The 21,830-nt window shown below is 47.5% G+C and overlaps 1 protein-coding gene across 3 annotated transcripts in view; it reads right to left on the bottom strand.

Moving 5' to 3' along the window:
- The window catches only part of Mrps35 (mitochondrial ribosomal protein S35), a 32,674-nt gene extending 12,380 nt beyond the window's left edge, over window positions 1-20,294 (bottom strand). Inside the window, exons 1-7 of one of the 3 annotated variants that reach the window (XM_040743648.1) lie at window positions 20,154-20,294; window positions 15,941-15,978; window positions 13,870-14,037; window positions 12,188-12,248; window positions 6,469-6,608; window positions 1,756-1,865; window positions 332-401 (exon numbers count right to left, since the gene is read on the bottom strand). In XM_040743648.1, coding sequence (XP_040599582.1) covers window positions 332-401; window positions 1,756-1,865; window positions 6,469-6,608; window positions 12,188-12,248; window positions 13,870-14,037; window positions 15,941-15,978; window positions 20,154-20,259 — 693 coding nt within the window. In that variant the 5' untranslated portion in view covers window positions 20,260-20,294. Of the gene's footprint in view, window positions 1-331; window positions 402-1,755; window positions 1,866-6,468; window positions 6,609-12,187; window positions 12,249-13,869; window positions 14,038-15,940; window positions 15,979-16,531; window positions 16,581-17,260; window positions 17,308-20,153 lie in introns of those variants that run through there. The other 2 variants (XM_040743650.1, XM_040743649.1) reach the window with 2 other exon arrangements.
- Window positions 20,295-21,830: the final 1,536 nt, after the last annotated feature.

The following is a 21,830-nucleotide window of genomic DNA, read 5'->3' as shown; positions in this document are numbered from 1 at the left end:
GGAACCACGCCCCATTGAGAAGCCACCACATCTCTGAATGAATGTATTAGAAAGCTCTCATTCAGTTCCGACCTCTGGTATCTCTAGGAGCAGGGCATAGCAGTACAGGCCTGTAAGGCCAACACTAAGGAGCCTGAGGCAGGAACAGCCCTGAGACTGGCCAAGTGAGCCACCTTAAAATCTTTACACACATTTAATACACACCTGCAGTGTATCACACACGTCCTTGCCACACACAGCGCTCTGAAAAGTCAGCCTTGTCCCGTCTCCTCTCCCCCGCCCACACATGCCCACACACCTGCACACACGCCCCCCCCACACACACACTTACCCAAGACTCGTGGTACAGTACTGTGAGGAGATACAGCGCATAGTCATAGTTCTGCCTCTTCAGAGGGCATCTTTAAAGAGAAAAGAACAGTCCAAGTTTCAGCATACAGGTAATTTGTAAGACGTTCTAAAGACAACAGGCAGCGGTCTTTGAATTTTATCTGCCTTAGGAAAATTCTGTGCTGAGAATTTTCAGGATAGCTGAACTTGGAGGCACACATTTGAGGCGCATCTCTGAGTTTGAGGCCATCCTGGTCTACATAGTGAGTTCTAAGCTAGTCAAAACGACATAGTTGGGGGAGAGAGAGACAGAGAGAGAGAGAGAGAGACAGACAGACAGACAGACAGAGACAGAGCAGAGACAGAGACAGAGACAGACAGAGATAGGGAGGGAGAGGAGGGAGAGAGGAAGGGAGAGGGAAGAGAGAGAGAGAGAGAGAGAGAGAGAGAGAGAGAGAGAGACAGAGAGATAGAGACAGAGACAGACAGAGATAGGGAGGGAGAGAGAGGGAGGGAGGGGGGAAGAGAGAGAGAGAGAGAGAGAGAGAGAGAGAGAGAGAGAGAGAGAGAGAGAGAGAGAGAGAGAGAGAGAGAGAGAGAGAGAGAGAGAGAGCGCACATCATAGTTTCGAGCTACTTTAAACGTGACATGCCCAAGCCAAGTTCTCTTCACTGTCTCAGTGCTCAGAGCCAGGCAGACAGCACAAGTTTATCTAAGGAGTCCACTGAAAATGCAGGACAGACAGACCAGGCTGCAGAGACAGCTCAGATAGTAAGAGCACTGGCTGCTCATGCAGAGGTCCCGGAGTTAAGGTCCCAGCACTCACAAGGCAGTTCACAAAGCCATCTGTCATTTTAGTTCCAGATGACCCCTTCTGGCCTCCATGGACACTGCATGTATATGGTACACACAAACACATGCAGGCAAAACATTTATATACATAAAATAGAAATAAATCTTTTTTTAAGCAATTGCTGATCCTTTCGAACATGACGTGTACTGTATGTCTGTCGCTGCTATTTTAAAACTGAACTAACACACCAGTATTAAGTGCAACTTACCATGAGAACACTTTCAGGGCAACAAGATAAAAAAAGTAACAACTGCCTCCAATCTCATTAAAACATAAAATAGAAGCATGATGTGGCTCATTAAGTCTCTTAACTCTACATAGTTGTAGCATAAAACATATAACTAGATAAATGACAGATACAATCATCAACAAAGAAACAGCATTATCAGATGATGCACACACACATACACACAGAAGTACAGAGACACAGAGGTACAGACACACGCAGAAGCACATACACACACACACACACACACACACACACACGCACGCACGCACATACACAGAGGTACAGACACACAGAGACACAGACACTCGCACTCTAGAACACTAGTCCACAAGGCCCCACTCACCTGTCTGTGGTGATAGAGAGCACATCAGTGGTCTTGCAGTACCGCTCTCCTACAAGTTTAATAAGTTTCTTCTTTGCATGGTTGTCTAAATTCAAACTTGAAAGTTTAACCTTAAGAATACAAGAAGAAATATGCAAAAAATCATGTAATTGCTTAATCAAGAAGAGCAGCACTGCTATTCAAATCGACACTGGACCCACAAAAACAGAACTCCCCCAACTTCTCTGCATAAGGTCAGCAGTCAGCAAAGTGCACAGCTGACCTCACTCTTGGAAGCGGTGGCACTTGCACTGTCCCCACAGGATGGACACAAGCTTACGAGAAACATTCTCGGAATAAACCCAATCACTGTCAGTAACTGTCGGGACACCAGAAGTCTGCTCAACAGTACAGACCCAAGCACCGGCCACTCCACCTTGAGCCCAGGTTACTATTGCACCACTGCAACTGGCTGAAACCGGGACCCTAGGGCTGGAGAGGTGGCTCAGGGATTAAGAGCACTGCCTGTTCTTCCAGAGGTCCTGAGTTCAATTCCCAGCAACCACATGGTGGCTCACAACCACCTTAATGAAGTCTGTGCCCTCTCCTGGCCTGCAGGGATACATGCAGGCTGAACATTGTATACATAATAAATAAATCTTTAAAAAAAAAAAAAAAAAAAAAAAAAAAGAAAGAAAACGGCACCTTAACCTGTAAAAGCTCCTGGAGGCTGAAACATCACACCAGGGATGAACCAACAGACTGTTAGGAACTTGTCTTGCAGGCTGGCAAAGTGCTAAGTAGCATAAAACCCTGACCACCAAGCCTGGAGACCTGGGCTGGATCAGCAGACCCCACACAGTAGAAAGAGAGAACAGATTCCCACAAGTTGTCCTCTGACCACCACACCAGGGCATGCACGTGCGCGCGCGTGCACACACACACACACACACACACGAATACAATTTTTAGAAAGGATGTGGGGCCTCCTAGAAAAAAGTCCTCTTCCTCATCCCATCACCCCCTTTCACCGGAACTCGGCCACTTAGATATATATGTTCCCAGCTCAGCACTTGCTCCGCTCTTTAGATGGTGATTCTGTACCTCAATGGTGGAGTGTCTGTCTAGCACATGCACAAGATCCTGGGTAGAATCCCCAGCAATGCAAACAGACAAATGCTATTTCTATTTCTACTGGATATACTTAGGATACATTGAGTTTAATCCAGTTCTTTCTGTTTGCTGAGATAGAACCTAGGTAAATGCTGCTCATTATGTAACCCAGGGTGGCCTCAGACTTGAGACTCTCACGCATAGCCTCTTCAATGCTAGGATCACAGACAGGCCTGTGCCAGCAAGCCCATCTCTACATTGGATTTTTACAGTGTACTTCTTAGGGCATTTTGGAATTTCGATGCAGTGGTGGTATATGAATAATTCTACAGTGTACTTCGTCTTCAGTTCTATTTTCCATGGAATTAGTCTTCCTGGACACTACACTGGGAAACACTGGGCTGAATAAGAACTCTAGTTCCCAGAGAGCTGTGTCAAGGTATAACTGGAGATAGGTAAGTCTGACATAGAATATACTTCAATAAAACACTATTACCCTATTGTTTATAATAAAGTACCTAACATTGAGTATCTTTATAAAGAAACGAGGGTGCAAGGACACACCACTGGCCTGTAGGAAGGACCGAGAGCAGCTCAGGCTTAGCTCCCTGAAGAACTCATCCAGGTCTCACAAGAACTACCTTAGACTTCCCAAGAGGTACTCCATGAGTAAGAACTCCCACAGGCCCCATTCATCACTGTCCCACAGAGCACCAAGCTCCCAAAACATGTCTCCAGGGACAGGCGGGAACCATAACCACGTCACAGCAAGCATGGTTCTTTCTCTGGGAGGCATCAGGAGTAAGAAGGAACTGAAACCCACGAGGAAGAAAAAGGGATTCTAAGATTCTTCATCTCTTACTTTAATAACCCTGCACCTCTCTTAGGACATCACACACAGCAGCGTGTTCACCCTCCCATTTCTCCACCAATTACAAACCTATGAGGGCAAGAACAATGTCCATTCTGTTCTCAGCAATAGTGCAGGGAAGCATTTGGTAAATTAATAAAGTTAAAATAGAAAGGAACTGAGTAATGGTATATGCCCACCACCCCAGCAGTTAGAGAACCCCAAACTCAAGACAGCTGGGTTGCACAGTGAGACCCTGTCTCAGAAAACAGCTCACTATGAACGTCCCTCTGCAGGCAATGAGAACCAGCACTGACTTCTGGAAAAAGTACGCATTGATAAGCAGGCTATTAGCTTGATAAATAAGCAATTCATTATGTGATCACTACCTGACAACAACATGGAGAAATGTTTACATGAACACACAGCAAGCTGCACTCCTTTATAACAATGCAAATGTATGTACATATATCTATGCACAGTGACAAAATACAGTAAAACAAGGGTCCTTTACATTAGTGTCTATGACGATCTACCCTAACAGGGTATATTAGGTATACCCTAATGAGGACATAATTTTTCTTTTTAAACATCTTTTTAAATGGGAACATTAAACAACAACATTTTAAATTCCAATTTTTATGCCAATGTTAAAAAAGTGGCAGCGATGTTGATTATTACTGCATTCACTGTCTTAAAAGTCATATTCACATTAATAGTTTATATAAGAAGATTTTAGCCAGACACTGAAGCTCCTCAGAAGTGGCCGTGGCACACTCACGCCACCTGCCAGCCCGTGAGGGTACTGCAGACTCCTCATCTCACAGCCTCTCTTCCCAAACACACTTTACAAGCTGCCGTTTCCAGTCTTGTGCTACCAACACAATCCCCAGCGATGCTGCACTTCAAACACAGGAGGCTGCAGAGGGACGAGGTGGCCTCAACGTCCACATACTAACACAAGGACCGCACCACACTGAGGGATGTCCAAGTACATAAGACGCCTCCCACGTAGACCAAACACCTGTGACAGAACTGTGACACCACACATTAAGAACTGAGTTAGGCTTCTAGGTCTGCCATGTGCTCTGTAAGTTCAAGTTACTTTATCTTCCAGAGAGACTGTTTTCTCACAACAACTTAATTCACAGGATTTTTGCAGAAATGTATAAGATTAACAGATTATTTATATATTTATTATGAATACAACATCCTGCCTCCATGTATGTCTGCATGCCAGGAGAGGGCACCAGATCTCATTACAGATGGTTGTGAGCCACCATGTGGTTGCTGGAAATTGAACTCAGGACCCCTGGAAGAGCAGTCAGTGCTCTTAACCTCTGAGCCATCTCTCCAGCCCCAACAGAGAGCACTTTTAAAAGTAAAGTCTTTACAAAGAGTCTCTAATTCTAAACAACTTCTTGACAATTAAGCAGAACACAATACCTATTTCATTCTGTAGATTTGTAACATGGAGGCCGAAGGAGTGGCTGTGCAAGTGTAAAGTCTTACGTTCCGATCCCCAGAGCCACCGGTGTTCAGCGGACTGCCTGTAACTCCAGGGGAGCCCCAGTGACCATCAATGTTCAGTGGACTGCCTGTAACTCCAGGGGAACCCCGAGCAGGCTGGCTAGCTAGACTAGCTAAATTGACAAGCTCTGGGTTCAAATGAGAGGTCCTACCTTAATTAATAAGGTGGAGATTAATCCAAGATAATTCCTAACTCGAGCATAGAATTCCCACACATACTTACACAGGCATGCACTCAGCACTCACACATACACACGAGCCCTCAAACACACGAGCAAGCATACACACATGCATACCTACCACACACACATACATAGAAACAAGCATGCTTGCACACACACACACACACACACACACACACACTGCTGTGGTTTGAGTGAAATGTCCTATGGACACACACACACACACGCACACACACACACACTGCTGTGGTTTGAATGAAATGTCCTATGGACACACACACACACACACTGCTGTGGTTTGAGTGAAATGCCCTATGGACACACACACACACACACACACACGCACACACACACACTGCTGTGGTTTGAGTGAAATGCCCTATGGACACACACACACACACACACACACACACACACTGCTGTGGTTTGAATGAAATGTCCTATGGACTCATGTGTTTGAATGCTCTGCCCCCAGGTGGCCATGCTGTACTGACATCTTGGAACCTTTGGGAAACAGGGTCTGGCTGGAGGAATCAGGGAGCTGGGAGGATTCATGCTATGGCCTGGCTCCACTTCCAGGCCAAGCTCTCTGCCTGCAGATCCAGAGATATTCGCCAGCCGCCCCTACGCTCCTGCCATCTTGGACAGGGGCTTTCCTGTTGCCAAGCTTTCCCCACAAGTAACAGCTAGCAAGATAAATCTGCCCTAAACTGCTTCTGTCAGGGACTTTGTCTCACAATAAGAAAGTCACGAATGCAACTATATTACAGAATTTGTTTTCCTTCACCTTCACCATACTGCTTTAGTTTAATCCCCAGACTTCACGTAAAGGTGGAAGGAGAGAACCAACCCCACAGAGCAAAACTAATGATTGTTTAATAATTGTCAGCCATGTTTATGCCTATGAAAGACAATGATCAGATTACAAAGCACACACGATACCGTCCCATTGAACACACTAGGTTGCATGAGCAGTATAGCACGCATTTGTTTAGTAATTACATACAAAATGCATTTACAGTACATCTAGGGACAGTCGCGGTGTTTAGATGTTCTTACCCTTAATGTTACCACTCGTGCTTTGGGGTTGCGAACAGACGGTCCTGATGACACATAATCTGCTGTATCAATCTCAATTGGAAAATGCTTCTCACATTTCTCATCACTGTCTAGTGCAGCCGGCCACTCAGTGCAGAAATCTGAGAAGATAAAAAGTCACCTCATTTATAGCTTGCTAAGGGAGCCCCACTGTAACACGGGTTAGCAAGCAGGAGAGTCACTGCATCCTCTGGGTTCACACCCGTGCAAGCACAGGCTCTCCTGTGCATGGGACGTGCAAGCTGCCATCCCTCACCCCTTCCTCTGTGGTCCCTCCTAGCCCAGTCCCCAGCACTGAAAGTGAGGACCCTGTCTTGATATGTGCCAGACTCTCCTGGCTGCCACTGTTTGACTCCTCTCTCCCAATAAGAGGCAGACGGCTCAGTGCCCAGAGTCTATCTACTGCTTGTGAACAGCAAGAAGCAATGTTAACTCATTCCCAAATCAACATCACCAAAAAGATCAACTAAAAGGAGCTGAAATCCCTGAAGGAGCTAAGTCCTGTCAACATTGTTCCAGAAACTGACTTACGCCATCACAAGAGGGTCCTAACATTAACTCCTGCTTTTCCATGTGACCCAATGAGCCAGCAGGTAAAATGGAAAACACTAACAGCTTGTCCTCATCTCCAGGCAAGACCCCCCTAGACAGAAGGTAGGTCTGGGCCTGAGACCTAGACCACAGTAGTTTTCCAAGCCCTTGTGGACAGGGCTCTCATTCCCTGAGCAGAGGTATAAACACAGTTCCCAGTTTGTTCACAGGGAGTAGCTGACAGCTTCCCACAGCTATTAGTATCAGATTCCACATTGCCCTGCTCCTGTCAAGTCTGTCTGGAGACGGCTTTTAGCTGAGGATGAAGATTTCTCACACTGGGGGCTCTTCTCAGTCTGTGAACTGAAAGTAATCGGCTCCTTGGGTTATAAACAATAGACCTCAGAGACCCAGGCTTCCTCCTGTAACGTGCACTGTGAGAGAAGTTGGTCATCACTGCGGACAGATAACCTGGGGGACATTGAGGCCCTTCTCCTGCAACATTTCCCCAAGCTAACACTTTCCCAACTGTAGCACTGTATCCTCCTTTACATTTGGGGGGCAGCATCAGTAAAATGTCAGTCTGAGTTACAAAGATTCTCTCACATAGGTGGCTTGTGCTGAGGTCATGAATTCAAGGCTACCCTGGGCTACACAGGGAGTGCCTGCCAGACTGAGCTAACCTGAGAGACCCTATCTCAAACAAAACCCTCACGAGACAACAACAAATGCCTGAAGCCTGTATCTGAGGGAAGGCAGGCTTCACTGCAGTGGAGACTGTCCTGATGTGAAGAAAGAAAAGACAGCAGGGCAAGGCTGAACACCACACCCAGCGGGGACGCACACCGCATCCTGCACCACGCCGCAGGCCACCAACCACTCCTAAGAGACTAGTCTGCACAGCCATGGACTTTTGGTTTTACACAGAGTGTTTTTTCTTTTAAACTGCAAATAAGTCATTTCAATCACCAGATGGCAATTATAGTTTTTACACTAAATTACCTAAGATATGTGTCCAAAAAACGCAACCAAGTGGAAAGCACATAATAGACCCATTAGCGTCTCATCTGATAGGTGCTGCAGTGGGCCGACTTTGAAAAGCCTTGGCTTTTATTTAACTTCTCCACTGATTATTCAAACCTTGGTAAATTACTGACTTTCCTGTATTTCACATTTTCCACTTGGAAGTTAGATATAGAATCTGAAGTGACCTACTTTGAAAGGAAACTGAGAAGCAATGTTGAAAACCTTGAGTCTTTTGGAAGATGCAATCTCAAGCCAGAGATGGCAGAAGTGTAATTAAGGAAATATGAAAATGCTCATTACGCTCTGTAGGAAACAGTGCTGCCATCCTGGATTAGCTGTACAGAAGCCTTCATTTCAATTTAGGACTCAGAGAGCAGTTGCTAGAATACAAGCACATTTAAACAATGCTTAGAAAAAAAAACGGGGTCAGCAAGACAGCCCAGTAAGTAAGAAGCTCGCTCCCACGACTGACTACTTGAGCTTGATCCCAGGGACCACAAGGTGGAGGGAGAAAACTGATTCCCAAGCGCTGTCCCTGACCTCCACATGCACACCATGGGCAAGCACACACCCTAACACATGCATACATGCACACACAGAATTTTTAAAGAATGCAATTTTAAAGCTACTTTTTTTTAAATTAAAAAGGTGAAAATATAATTTTTCATGGCATGTAGGAATGCATTTGTTAACTAGCTTTTACAAGATAAAAAAAAACAGAATTCAATCTGTGTCAAGTGGGACATCAATTTGGAACCGTTGTCATTTTTAGAAACGTTGTAGGTTTTGTTCTTTTCCTAAAAGTCAGAACAAGTACTCTCACTCCAGAGCGCTTCTGATAGGATAATCAGGGAACACTAGGATGCCATCCAAAGGAACTAACTCTTCAACTACAGAATACCCAACAGCTTCGGACCAGGAAAGAACTCAAAGGTGCTTATCCCATATGTAAGCACAGGTGTGTGCACACACTCGTAAACACACACTCACACACCCACGCACACACTCAGAAGCACGCGCACGCACACAGGACTACATGAAAACGCTTGCCTTCATGTCACTGCTGCTGTTGGGAGTGGCATTCCTCTGCAGGCTCACTGTGGGTTGGTGGCACTGCTTTGGGAGTCTGTTGAACCTCTAGGAGGTAGGGCCAAGCTGGAGGAAACTGTTGTGGGGTTATCGCTCTATGTCCTGATCTGCCAAGACAGTAAGTCACTTTACACTCCAGCTGTGTCAGCCAGGAGCCCATAGCCACGCCTTCCCCATCACCATCATGACAGATTAGAACTCCCCAAACTGTGAACCCAAACAAATCCTCCTGTAAGCTGATTCAGTCGGGCACTCTGTCACAGTGACAAGAAAAGTACAGTGATCTGTGTGGGAAGGAGGCCCCAATGGAGGTGGAGGACATATACGCTATGTCTATGCCCAGGGAGCAACAAGGCAGCTCCAAGTCAGCAGATCTGGAACTAGAGTGGGGCTGTGTTCCTGCAGCTGCTTCTGTTACTTACTCATGCGCATGCGTACAAAGCACACTGCAAGGCAAACAGACTCTGTCCTCTGGGAGCAGTTACACGAACCAAGTCATGACTAGAAGATGTTTCTAGGATGAGAGGCAGGGATGAAACAGCAAGAGGCTCCTACTATTTGATTAAACACATACATGCATCACTTTGAAGTTGTTAATGTTTTTAAACATTCAACCAGGTCAAATCTGTAATGGTAGCACTCTGGAGGCAGAGGCAGGAAGATCACTGCAAGGTAGAGGCCAGTTTGTTCTACAGACCAAGTTTCGGATTCACATGGGCTACACAGCAAGACCCTGACTCAAACAAGCAAACTCTGCTGTGTGATGTCCCAAGGCTGTTCAGATACTCAGCATCATCCTGCACCGAGTCTGAGTCTTGCTCATTTGAACCCATTGCTAGAGCTGCAGTGCTCTCTCCAGTCTACACAGTTTCTTTCTACAACTCAGCGGCAAGGGCTGAACCCACCTACAAGCGAGAATCACGGCAGGCGAGTGCCTGCTCAGAGCTGTCGCCAGGGTGGCCTGGAGACCTCCAGAGCAGTACAAACAACTGCCACTGCCTGTTGCTATGCAGCAGAACTTGACAGTGAGACCCTACTGCCGAAGACAATGTGGTCACAGGACACGACGAAATCAGGCTGGCGCTGACCAGGAGGCTTCCTCCCCACTGGCTACTTGATCAAATCCCCAGGCTGCTACGCCGGGGGCAAAAGAATCATCATCAGTCTCACACAGCTAGGAACCACAAGCTACAATAACACATGATGTGGCGAGAGAGGCCCATGTGTGCAAGTGGCACAGGTATTATGCAGGTAGCCAAGCGCTTTTTGATCGAATCTAAGCCCTCTCCACAGGAGGAAACACACGCCCAGTACTGTGAACCTGGTCAAGAACCCACAAGTAGGGAGCATAAGGGCCCCGGGGGTGGCCATACAGTTATTTGGCTAACTGACACAGTATGAAAGTACTCTCTAAACACACCTCTAAGCCCACAGATTAGGGCAGCTCTAGGACCACATCACAGCAGGGGACAGTGGTTAACTCAACAACAACCAGGACACCTATATCACCCACCTCAAGGCTGGGAACCATCACAGAGAGGATGGAAAAACCGGAAGCTGTGCTCATGAACTCTCAGTAGCCATGGCTGCCCATGACTGCAGTCACAGAGTAGGAGGGGCTCACGAGTCCCCATCTTAGATGAGGAGCTACTGATGGCTGGTGTCCTTACTCCTAGCAGCTCAACACATGCCACAGTGGATGGTCCCACACCTATGAGTATATATACGGGCAGAACAAAATGGACTTAGTGGGTTATTAAAAAAAAAAAAGGTCAAAAACTTAGGAGTGGGAGGTGTATTTGGGTGGGATTAAGGTGACCATGATAAAAATACATTGTTTGCATGTACAAAAATTTCAAAAACAATGTGTTTTTTAAGTTATATACTTTCACATTTGAACTCATTTTATAGAATGAGTATGTAGGATGACCAAGAATGTGACAAATGCGTCAATTCTGTTTTTGGATAAATGTGCTGACCTGAGGGATAGTATTTTAGAAGAGGTTCACAGTGCTTCTTACAATCATTTGGCAACTTCTACAAACATATTAGTCCACTCCGGTGGCAAAGGCAGTACACCATATAAACACCAGCACCATCGAAGACAAGCAACTCTGAGCCTCACATCCTTACGACACTGGCCATCTGCTGCTGTGGCATTTGTACACGGTGTGAAGGTGCATTGCTGGGAATGGAGCAATAAGAAGCTGAGTGTCCGATAGGTAGGCAGAGGAGATAGGGAGGACTTCTGGGCAGAGACTGCTGGGAGGAAGAAAGGCAGAGCTGCCAGCCAGGCGTGGAGGAAGCCGGACGGACGGACAGTAGAGTAAAGGCAACCGAGCCACACAGAAGAATAAAGACAGGGGTTAAGCTGTAAGAGCTAGTTAGCAACAAGCTTAACCTAGGGCCGTGTTTCATAATTAGCAAGTCTCCTTGTCATTACTTGTGAGCTGTGGCCCAAAGGAAAATACACCTACAATCTGCTTCTGCGTATCTATTAAATATTCACAATGGTGTTTACCTTTAGATGTAGCCCAGTCCACCATCTGGTAATTTAAGAACAAATTATGGTTTCACTTTGTTTTTTGTTTCTTTTTGTCTTGTTTGTTAGTTTGGGTTTTTTGGATACTATTAAACCATCCAGGCCAGCTTCAAACTGACCATCCTCTTGGCCGGGTCTACTGAACTACAGTGTGCATAATCATACCTTGGTTTCAACCTCTATTTTCGACGAGGTTATAATACGCAGCAAAAATTACTTATTAAAGCTTATACACAACATCTTACAACTACTTATGAGTATTTGTTTAATGCAAGAGGCAGGAGGGCGGTGCCTTCCTGGAGCACTACCCCATAACAGGCTTTGGTAGGAAAACTATAAATTTCAGGCTAGCTTGGGATACAGAGCAATATCTGGCTACCTAGTAAAGAACAAGACGCTCTCAACCAAACAAAAAGGAAACACGAGGCTGTATCTCCACAGACGTAAGAGCCTTTGCTGTAAGTCGGTCTTCAGTTCTCAGAGAAAACCTACCTTTTAGAGCTTCACAGTGCCTTTTAATCGCCACAGGAGTCAAATGCAGGAAATTCGGGATCTAAAACAGAGACATTTTGAAAGGATAAATTACAGACAAATCTTCTCCATCCACCCCCGTTTTTGTGCGCTGGAGTCTCAATATATTTCCCAGATATTTTCAAACTGCTTCAGCCTCATTAGGAACGGGGACTACAGCTATGCATCACCATGCTAGCTATGTCATAAACGCATGAAAAGGGCCATCTTCTTATAAACCAAACCACAGGCCCAATACATGACCTAAGTAAAACCCGACAGCTCTTCTGCAGCATCAGCTCCAAGCAATCAGTCAGGAAGCAGGTTCTGTCTGGTTCAGCTCTGATCCTCCAGAATAAGGTGGCACACATTCTGACAGCAGTCGTGTTAAAAATAAACACCATTCTCACAGCATTCTTTTTTTTTTTATTTTTACGAGACAGGGTTTCTCTGTATTGTTTTGGAGGCTGTCGGTCCAGCCCAGCCTCGAACTCACAGAGATCCGTCTGCCTCTGCCTCCCGAGTGCTGGGATTAAAGGAGTGCACCACCACCGCCCGGCTCACAGCCTTCTTTATGCCATGTATCTACAGTATTCGTGTGCCATTCCATTATAAAACTGAAGGCATGCAGGGTGTGTTAGCTCACACTTGTAATCCCAGCACTCATAGACACTGGGGCAGGAAGACTGTGAAGTCAAGGTCATCCTTGGCTACATAACAAGACAGTCTCAAAAGTAAAAACAACAGTAATAATAATTGTGAAAGCATGTGTAAGGATACCAATCTGTCAATCTCCAAGAAACCTGGTACATTACTTCTGCTTTGCACACAATAAGCACTTTAAAAACTGAATGAACAAAGCCAGCAAATCTCGACTACACGGTCGACTGCATTTATTTATTAATTTTTTTCAGAAAGCCTCCTGTATCCCAGGCTCACCTGGAACTTGCTATGGACTCCTGACCCTCCTGCCCCACCACACTCAGCTGACCAGTTTAATGACGTCAGGGATACACGCATTCATGTCAACACAGGGAGGCACAAAGCCAAAATTAGGAAAGGTGAAAGAGTCGATTCCTTTCACACAAGTAACTTTTTAAAGTGAATCTAAGTGTTATTTTTTTAAGTCTTATTTATTTCTTTTTTATGTATGAGTGTTTTGCCTGCAAGTATACATGCGCTCTGTGCATGCCTGCCTCCAGCTGGAGAATTGAGGTATTGAACCCTTGGGACTGGAGTTACAGATGGCTGTGAGAGGCCATGTCCTCTGGAAGAGCAGAGCAGCCAATGCTTCTCAGTGCTGAGTCAGCTCTCCAGTCGTCCCCCCCCCGTGACTTCTGTAATGATGCCAAGCATGTAAAAGGCCTCTATCTATCTTAAAGAAACTCATTTGGAAAGAAAAATTAGAATTCAGAAAGTTGCTCTAAAAACTATGCCAAGAATCTTGAATGTTGATCAGGAAAAAGGGACCCCACGTGGTAGCAGGCAGATAAGAAATATGGGTTAATGAAGTGAAAGAGCCAGCTAGTAATGAGCCTAAGCTATCGGCTGAGCATTTGTGATTAACAATGAGTCTCTGTGGGGTTACTGGGGTGAGCTGGCAGGACAGAAATGTCGCCTACACCCCCAGGAGCTGTCCGAGCCCCGGTCCAGCACGTACTTACCTTTAAGAGCTCTAGGTTCCCCTCCTTTGCCATGGGCACGCCCTTCTTTACTGGATACCCCATTCGAACAGGCAGAGGGACAGCAGAGGGTTTAAATGGCGCCGCAACAGGGTAGACACTGGGCCAGTCCTGGTCAACGTCCATCTTCTCCGTCCTAGGAGGCAGTGCCTAAGAAACATGAAATACTTTAATCTTCAAATACAGACACAGTCTTTAATTTTAAGACAAAAGCTATAACTGAGATACACAAAGCTGATCTATCCTACACAAAATCTGATTTCCAGGGCTGTGAGGAACCGAGAAAGGGGCTTCCTGTGCACACCTGGCAACCTGAACCTGCCCGAGAATCCACAGGGCGAGAACTGAGTCCGCAGAGCTGTCCTCTGGCCGCTGCACTCCATCCGTGGCACATTCGCCGCACTACACACACGGTGACCAGTAAGAGACTGATTTCCAACAAATTTGTTGCTTAAGTAAAAAACACTACCTCAGCATGAATATCTCTGTCCGGTTGCTTCAAACTACGACAAGCTCTCCTTTAATGTCGCATCTCCTTCACAAGCACTAACGATTTGTTTATGAGGTTCATGAAATGTTTATGAAGTTTATAAAAACCTCAATGATGCAAGTTCACACTTAAAATGTTGAGACCTGGAGACAGGCCTGGGGACGTGGCTCAGTTGGTAGAACGGTGCTTAGCTTGCACAAAGCCCTGGACTGGACCCCAGCGAGGTCCCATGGTGGTACAGACGCGTGACACCAGCACCTGGGAAGTGCTAGCCCAGGGGCTGGAGAGACGGTTCAGCAGATAAGAGCCCTCGATGAGTTTGCAGAAGACCCAGGTTCAGATCCCAGCACCCACAAGGTGGGCTCATAACTGTGTGTAACTCCAGCTCCAGACAATCTGACAGCCTCTTATGGCCTCCTTGGACACCAGGCACACACATGTAAACACACACACACACAGGCTAAACATTCACATACACAAAATAAAAATACTTAAACTTTTTCTAAAAGTTCTAGATCATACTTCTTTAAGGTCATCCTGGACTAAAGGAAGAGGAAACAGTGGGGGTGGGGTGGGAGCAGTAGGGAGGAGCCTGAGTATAGGGGAGACAAGAGGATATCAATATTGAGGGGCCAGTGAGAGGGCTCAGTGGGCAAAGGTGCTTGCCACAACGCCTGACAACCTGAGTTCAATCCCCAGGACCCACATGGTAGAGAACTGACTCTTGAAAGCTGTCCTCTGGTCTTCATACACATACACGTGTCACAACACTTATATAGATTAATCAAGGTTAAACAGATTTAAAAGTACATAATGTCTCCAAGCCCGAGATAAATGACTGAAGAGCTTAGTCAATCACATGAACACACCTGTATTTGAAAGTGTTACATACCAGGGCATGGCCTCCACACAAAGAGCAGGGTTTGGAGTTAGAGGCATGGCTCACGGGTTGAGAGACAGCATTTACTGTCTGTGCAAAGGACTCAAGTTCTGTCCCAGCACCCACATCAGGTGGCTCACAACCACCTGGAATTCCAGTCCCAGGGAGTAGATAGCCTCTTCTGGCTACACACGCACCAGACACACACGTGGTGCACATAAACTCACACACAAACACACGTGCCATAAATAAAAATAAGTATCTTTCTAAAGTGGAGGTTTAGGCTGGCAAAATTTAGACATCAGCATCAGGGTGGTACACACCCCAGAGGGAGCAATGTTTCCCTGAGAGTTACTGCTCTAGATGATGGACGGATGCTTGGGCCTCTGACTCTATGTTCATCACCCGACCCAAACTCCTAAAGATGCCCAGAGGAGAACATGGGGTGACATAAATGCTACTTCTGAAGGCCTCGTCAGACAGCCTGCATGCTAGCTTCGTACCCTTCTTCTGGGCGTGCTGAGTGAGCCTACCTCCTAAAGCTGACACACTCTTAGACTAACTACTAACAGGACTGTGGTAGCTGCCCGGAGACCCCTCGAAGCCTCCTCTGGCCGTATCCTCAGCCTTCCTTTGGGACTTCAGAAATCATTAAGAGACAAGTAAATACATTACATACGTACCTTTCTCCTTATTGGCCTTTCACTTCTGGATGCCAGGCCTAAAAGACAAAAGTTCATTCATTCATTATTTATTTATGTTTGTGTCAAGGAAGACCAAAATTTCTAACGTAGCATTTTTCAGTCCCTGGCCTGCAGCACTAACACAGCCTAAGGCATTCAGTAACATGAAAATGGAACATAACCTGTTTTCTTCAAGCTTAAAACAGAGTGGGAACAAAGAACTCCAAGGGCAATTATGATATAGAGAACTCATCGTTAAAGAAATACCGCCTCCCTTTTATACGAGAGGGTCTTACACTGCAGCCCATGCTGGTCCTTAACGTGGTGCGATCCTTCTGCCTCAGTCTCCCAAGAGCTGAGATTATAGGTGTGCAAAATCCACACTCAGCTAACAAAATACTTCCACTAATTTTAAGGTTTGTAGTGTAGTAGGTTCATGGTCTCAAATTAAAATACCTAGCTAGAGTTAAGTATTTTGAATCTTTAAAGATAACTGATTTGAAATGTCCAATGACAAAAATTGCCAATAACAAACTCATGAACACAACATTAAATCACAGGACTGTAGGAGTAGATGGACTCCTCACTTACCAAAAGTACTTTTAACATAGCTTATTTGACACATGCTTCAACGAATGCCTGCTGTGCTGTAAAGCACTACACTAAGTACTAAGTACTTTCACATGCACAGTCTATGCTAAGACTACTCACTACCACGTCATTTAGCCTTTCTTACTATGACAAATGCAAGTATTATTACTGTCCTGTGTACAGGCCACTTATACTCAAAGGACCGAGGTCACTGAAGCACAGCGTACGGTTTTCTCGTGTTCTGGCCGGCTGTCTCCAGCCTTACCTAGAAGAGCTCCACAGCTGCAATGTGCTCCCCAGACCTTTTAGCCGTTCTCTCAACTCCCTTCTCGGCTTGGCCACGCCTCCCTCATCTCTTCATCTGACGTATTTCTATCCATCCCACAGCACTCGCTCTTTCAACAATTATGTTCTACTACTTATCACAAACTAGGAGCACGGTGGTGAATACGGTACAGCTTCTGCTCTTATTGTTGTTGCTGGCCTGCAGAGTCTGGGTCCCCAGTGCTGACACCTGTGTTGCTGGCCTGCAGATGGTCTGGGCCCTACTGTGTGACACCTGTGTTGTTACCCTGGAAATGGTCGTCATGGACGGTCTCCACCTCTGTTACCGTGAGAGCTAAGTCTCCCAGGGAACCCCTTTTCAGTGTATACGCTTATCCTAACTAGGGTTTCTACTGCTGCATCAGGACCAAGAAGCAACATATGGAGGAAGCTTATTTGGCTTACACTGCCACATCGTGGTCCATCACTGAAAGAAGTCAGGACAGGAACTCAAACAGGGCAGGGACCTGGAGGCAGGAGCTGATGCAGAGGCCATGGACAGATGTAGTTTGCTCAGTCTGCTTTCTTACAGAACCCAGGACCATCAGTCTAGGGATGGCGGCTGGGTCCTCCCCATCAATCACTAAAGAAAATGCCTTACAGCTGGATCTTATGGCGGCATTTTCACAAACTGAGACTCTCCCCTTTCAGGTGACTCTAGTTTGTGACAAGCTGATATAAAACTGCCCAGGACAATGCAGTTCTGGACACACAAACACATCACTGTTAAGCCACAACCTTTCCTTCCTAGTTCATCCCCAAGATCACACACTAACCTCATAAGCCCCAAAACATAAAACATAAAACATAAAACATAAGCCCCAAAGTCTTTACAAATTTAAACACTTTAAAATTCAGTCCTGTTGAAAAGTCGAGTTTCTTTTAAAACCTAAAATCTCTTAAAAGTCAGTCTCTCAGCTGTGGACTCCTGTAAAATCAAAAGCAAGTACTTTCCTACTTCAAAACAGAAGAACCAGGGCACAGTCACAACCCAAACTAAGCAAAACTAAATTCCAAAAGCACAAACAATTGTGTGGGATTCACTCATGATCTTCTGGGCTCCTCCAAAGGGCCTAGGTCACTTCTCTGGCTCTGCCCCTATAGCTCACAGGCTCCACTCCAGACCTGCCGCTGCTCTTGCTGGCTACTCCACGGCACCAGCATCTCCAAACCGTTAGGGTCTTCTGCTGCAAGCAGGCCGTACTCCCACCCACAGCCTCTTCTGGGCTCTCTTCATGGTGCAAAGCCTCAACCTCTCTCCACGACCCCTTCAACCCTGGGGCTTCCACGGCTTCTCCAGCTGCACCTTCATGGGCCTCTCCTGGCCTCACAGTGCCAAGCCTCGGCTGCTTTCCCTGGCCCCTACATGCCTTCAAAACCAGTACCACCTGTGCCACCTGGGGCAGCGTACATGGCCAAGGTGGGCTGCCAGAGGGAGGTACAACCTTGGCCACCTCTGGGACACAGCTTTTGTTGGGTTGACTCTGGGGAGACACTCCCCAGAAGATTTTTGCCTCAGTATCGCCAGTCTCTTCTTAATTACCGCTAATTCCTCAGCTCCAGCTGATCAGCATCAATTGTTTCAGTAAAACAAAGGTCTTAGGGGCTGGAGAGATGGCTCAGAGGTCAAGAGCACTGGCTGCTCTTCCAGAGGCCCTGAGTTCAATTCCCAGCAACCACATGGTGGTTCACAACCATCTGCAGTGAGATCTGGTGACCTCTTCTGGCCTGCAGGCATATGTGCAGAGAGAACACTGTAATAAATAAATAATTAAAAACAAAACAAAGGTTTAACTCCAGTTGTTCTGGTCTCTTGGTTGTTGTTGTTGGTGGTGGTGGTGGTGTGTATGTGTCTTTTTGAGACAGGGTTTCTCTGTGTAACAGTCCTGGCTGTCCTTGCATCCCCTCTGTAGACCAGGCTGGCCTCAAACTCACGGAGATCTGCCTGCCTCTGCCTCCCAAGTGCTGGGATTAAAGGCGTGCGCCACCAACACCCTTTCTGGTCAGCTCTGACGCCACAGATTCTTGACACAAATGGCCCAGGAGTCTTTGCTTCCCGCTGAAACTTCACAAGCCAGGGGGCTCCATCTTCTGCACGGCTCTCATCATCATCTTCAAAGCTCTGACAGAACAGCCCACAGAACTCCTGACGCTCCGCGGCTCTTTAGACCAAAGGGCCAAAGTCCTCCCACAATCCTCCCTAAAACACGGTCAAGTCTGTCACAGCAACACCCCACACCCGTCCACCCACTCCACAGGTCCCTCCTCTCTGGGGAACACTGGGTAATATGGTGGGCAGTACCACAGAGGACGCAACCTTCAAGCTAAGGCTCACGGGCCAGTGGGAGGTGAGGAAATGCCCGAATGTTTCCGTGGCCCTCACAGCAAAACTGGATCCATGCACAGAGTAGGAGTCCACATTTTTACAACGTCGTAGCATTTCATTCTTTGGGTTCTAGAACAGTAAACTTCTAAGTCGGTACGCGCCTCTCCACCAGACTATGTGACATCGGTTATACATTCTGCTCTCCTTGCTGAGAACGTGTGGCTTTGTTGCACGTTTTTGTTTTTGCTTTTTCCTGTGCAGAAAAACTCCAAAGTCAGGTCAAGGGAGGAATCATTCCCACACTGCCAGCGGGCGATGGGAGGATATGCCAGGAACTCCGGATACTTGGTCCCTGAGCTCTGAGTGGTGTGCACAGCCCACGGTCCCCGCAGTGGACTGCGTGTGGGCGCTCGGGAGTGCGCCTGCTTGAACTCACAGAGGAGTTCGTTTTCAGTGACGGGGCTACGGGGACTCCAAGATATTCCGAAGAGGACACCCCTTGGTCAGACGATAAAGAGCATCTAAGACAGCGGGAACTTTGTAGCCGTCACCCCTGGCCCCTGCTCTGACGGAAGTGGGGGAGCTCCATGCCCCTTTTCTGGCGCTATTCCTACTTGGACGGAATCCACAGCGGCACAGATGAGGCGTGCACGCGGAGGGAGCCCGGGAAGGGACCCGGGTGGCTGCAGGCGTCCGCCCCGGAGGAGCCCCCCCGAGTTGCCCACGCGTGCGCGCGAAGGTCCTGCCGCTGACTTCACTCCGGCCTCCCCCGCCGCAGCGCTGCCCCCCCCACCCCCGCTCCCGCCAGCACGCGGCTCGCACCGGGCCCCGGCGCCTGCCCGCAGCACGAGGCTCACCCGGCCCGGGACCCAGGCCGGCCGCGGCGGACGCTCGCCCGCGGTGACCCAGGGACTGCGGGGCGCCCTCTCCCCGCTCCCACACACACACCCGCCGCGGCGCACCCACACTCACGCGGGCCGCCCCTCGAGGCCGCGGGCCTGACGGCCGAGGCGAAGCCGCGCAGGCCGCGCGACCCCGCGCACAGGATCCGCCCCAGCTGCAGCGCCGCGACCGCCATGGCAGCAGGAAGGCCAGCCCGGAGCGGAAGCGCGCCCGCCGGGAGGGGGCGGGGCCGGAAGGGCGCGAGCGTGGGAACGGAGGTGCGCCGGCCGAAGGAGGGCGGGGCTACGGCTCGCACCGGGGCTGGTTGCGGGGTTGATGGGGGAGGATCTCCGACCCCGGGGTCTCGCAGTCTCCGCCCGCTGCTCGAATTTTGTCTTGTTTTAAAGACAGTGGCTGCTCCAAGACATTTTCCTCCTTTCCTTTTATTTATGTGTTTGATGCATCTTGGCGTGGGTCTGCGTAGCTCAGCGCCGTGGGCCTGTATTGCCCTCAGCGGCCAGCAGGGGGGGCATGGAATCGGGGCGGGTGTGAGCTTTTATTGTGGGTGCTGGAAACTGAACCCGGTCCCCGGAAGAGCAGCCTCTGCTTAACGGATGGGACGGCTATCCAGCCCCGTTTTTTCTTTCTTCCCCTTCCTTCCTTCCTCCTTTCAATCATGCTGCCCCTGTATTCCCAAGTGCTGGGATTATTGGTATGGGGCATAACACCTAGCTTTACACCTTTACACTTTATATTTTTAAATGACATTGTTAACAGTGTCTATGTGTCTGTGTGTGCATGTGTGTGTGCGTGTGTGTGTGTGCATGCGTGTGTGTGTGTGTGTGTGTGTGTGTGTGTGTGTGTAGACCCACACTAGTAAGAGAGCAGTTTAGGGGAGTTGGTGCTTTGGTTTTCTCTGCCCATCACCTGGGTTCTGGGGATTCCACTCCAGCAGTAAGGCTCACACCTTCACTTGCCTTACTGTCTCACCAGCCCTTCACTTCCGCAATGACAGCAAGTTTTCAAGCATAGTGAGTAACATGCACCTGGCCACCAGCAGGGGCGGGGCAAGGCTGCATCCCCCAGCAGTTTAAAGAAATGGCCTTCTGAACTGGATTGTTTGCATTTAAATTTTGACCCGTCTTTTCATGTGCTATTCCTGCGGAGTAGGATACCCAGCACCTATGCAGAAAGACTCACAGCCTCAAGTAACTCCAGTTTCAGGGGTCTTGCAGTGGAGTGCACACACACACACATACTCTCACAACATACACACTCACACATACACACACACTACTCACAACATACACACTCACACATATACACACACACATACTCACAACATACACACTCACACATACACACACAACATACACTCACACACATACACACTCACACATATACACACACACATACTCTCACAACATACACACTCACACATACACATTCACACACACACATATACTCTCACAACATACACTCACACACATACACACTCTCACAACAGACACACACACATGCGCGCATGCACCACAATTAAAAATAATCTTTACAAGAAGTGGCCCCTTTATAACATTGTCAGGAGGCAAAAATGTTTTACAGTGTAAAGCATGTATGAGTTTGCCATCTACAGTTTCTAAACTCTGTGAAATCTTTTTTTTACTTGGAAAGGGTTTTGGAGGTACAATCACTCATCCATAATTAAAATATTTTTTTCAGCCTTTTAAAGGAAATGTTACAAAGGCCAGGGAAAGGCCTCTGGGGCAC

Source organism: Mesocricetus auratus, unplaced genomic scaffold, assembly GCF_017639785.1.
Source record: "Mesocricetus auratus isolate SY011 unplaced genomic scaffold, BCM_Maur_2.0 Super-Scaffold_100001, whole genome shotgun sequence".
NCBI lineage: Eukaryota > Metazoa > Chordata > Mammalia > Rodentia > Cricetidae > Mesocricetus > Mesocricetus auratus.
Note: the sequence above shows the minus strand (reverse complement) of the source record. Positions and strands in the feature narration are given on the sequence as shown.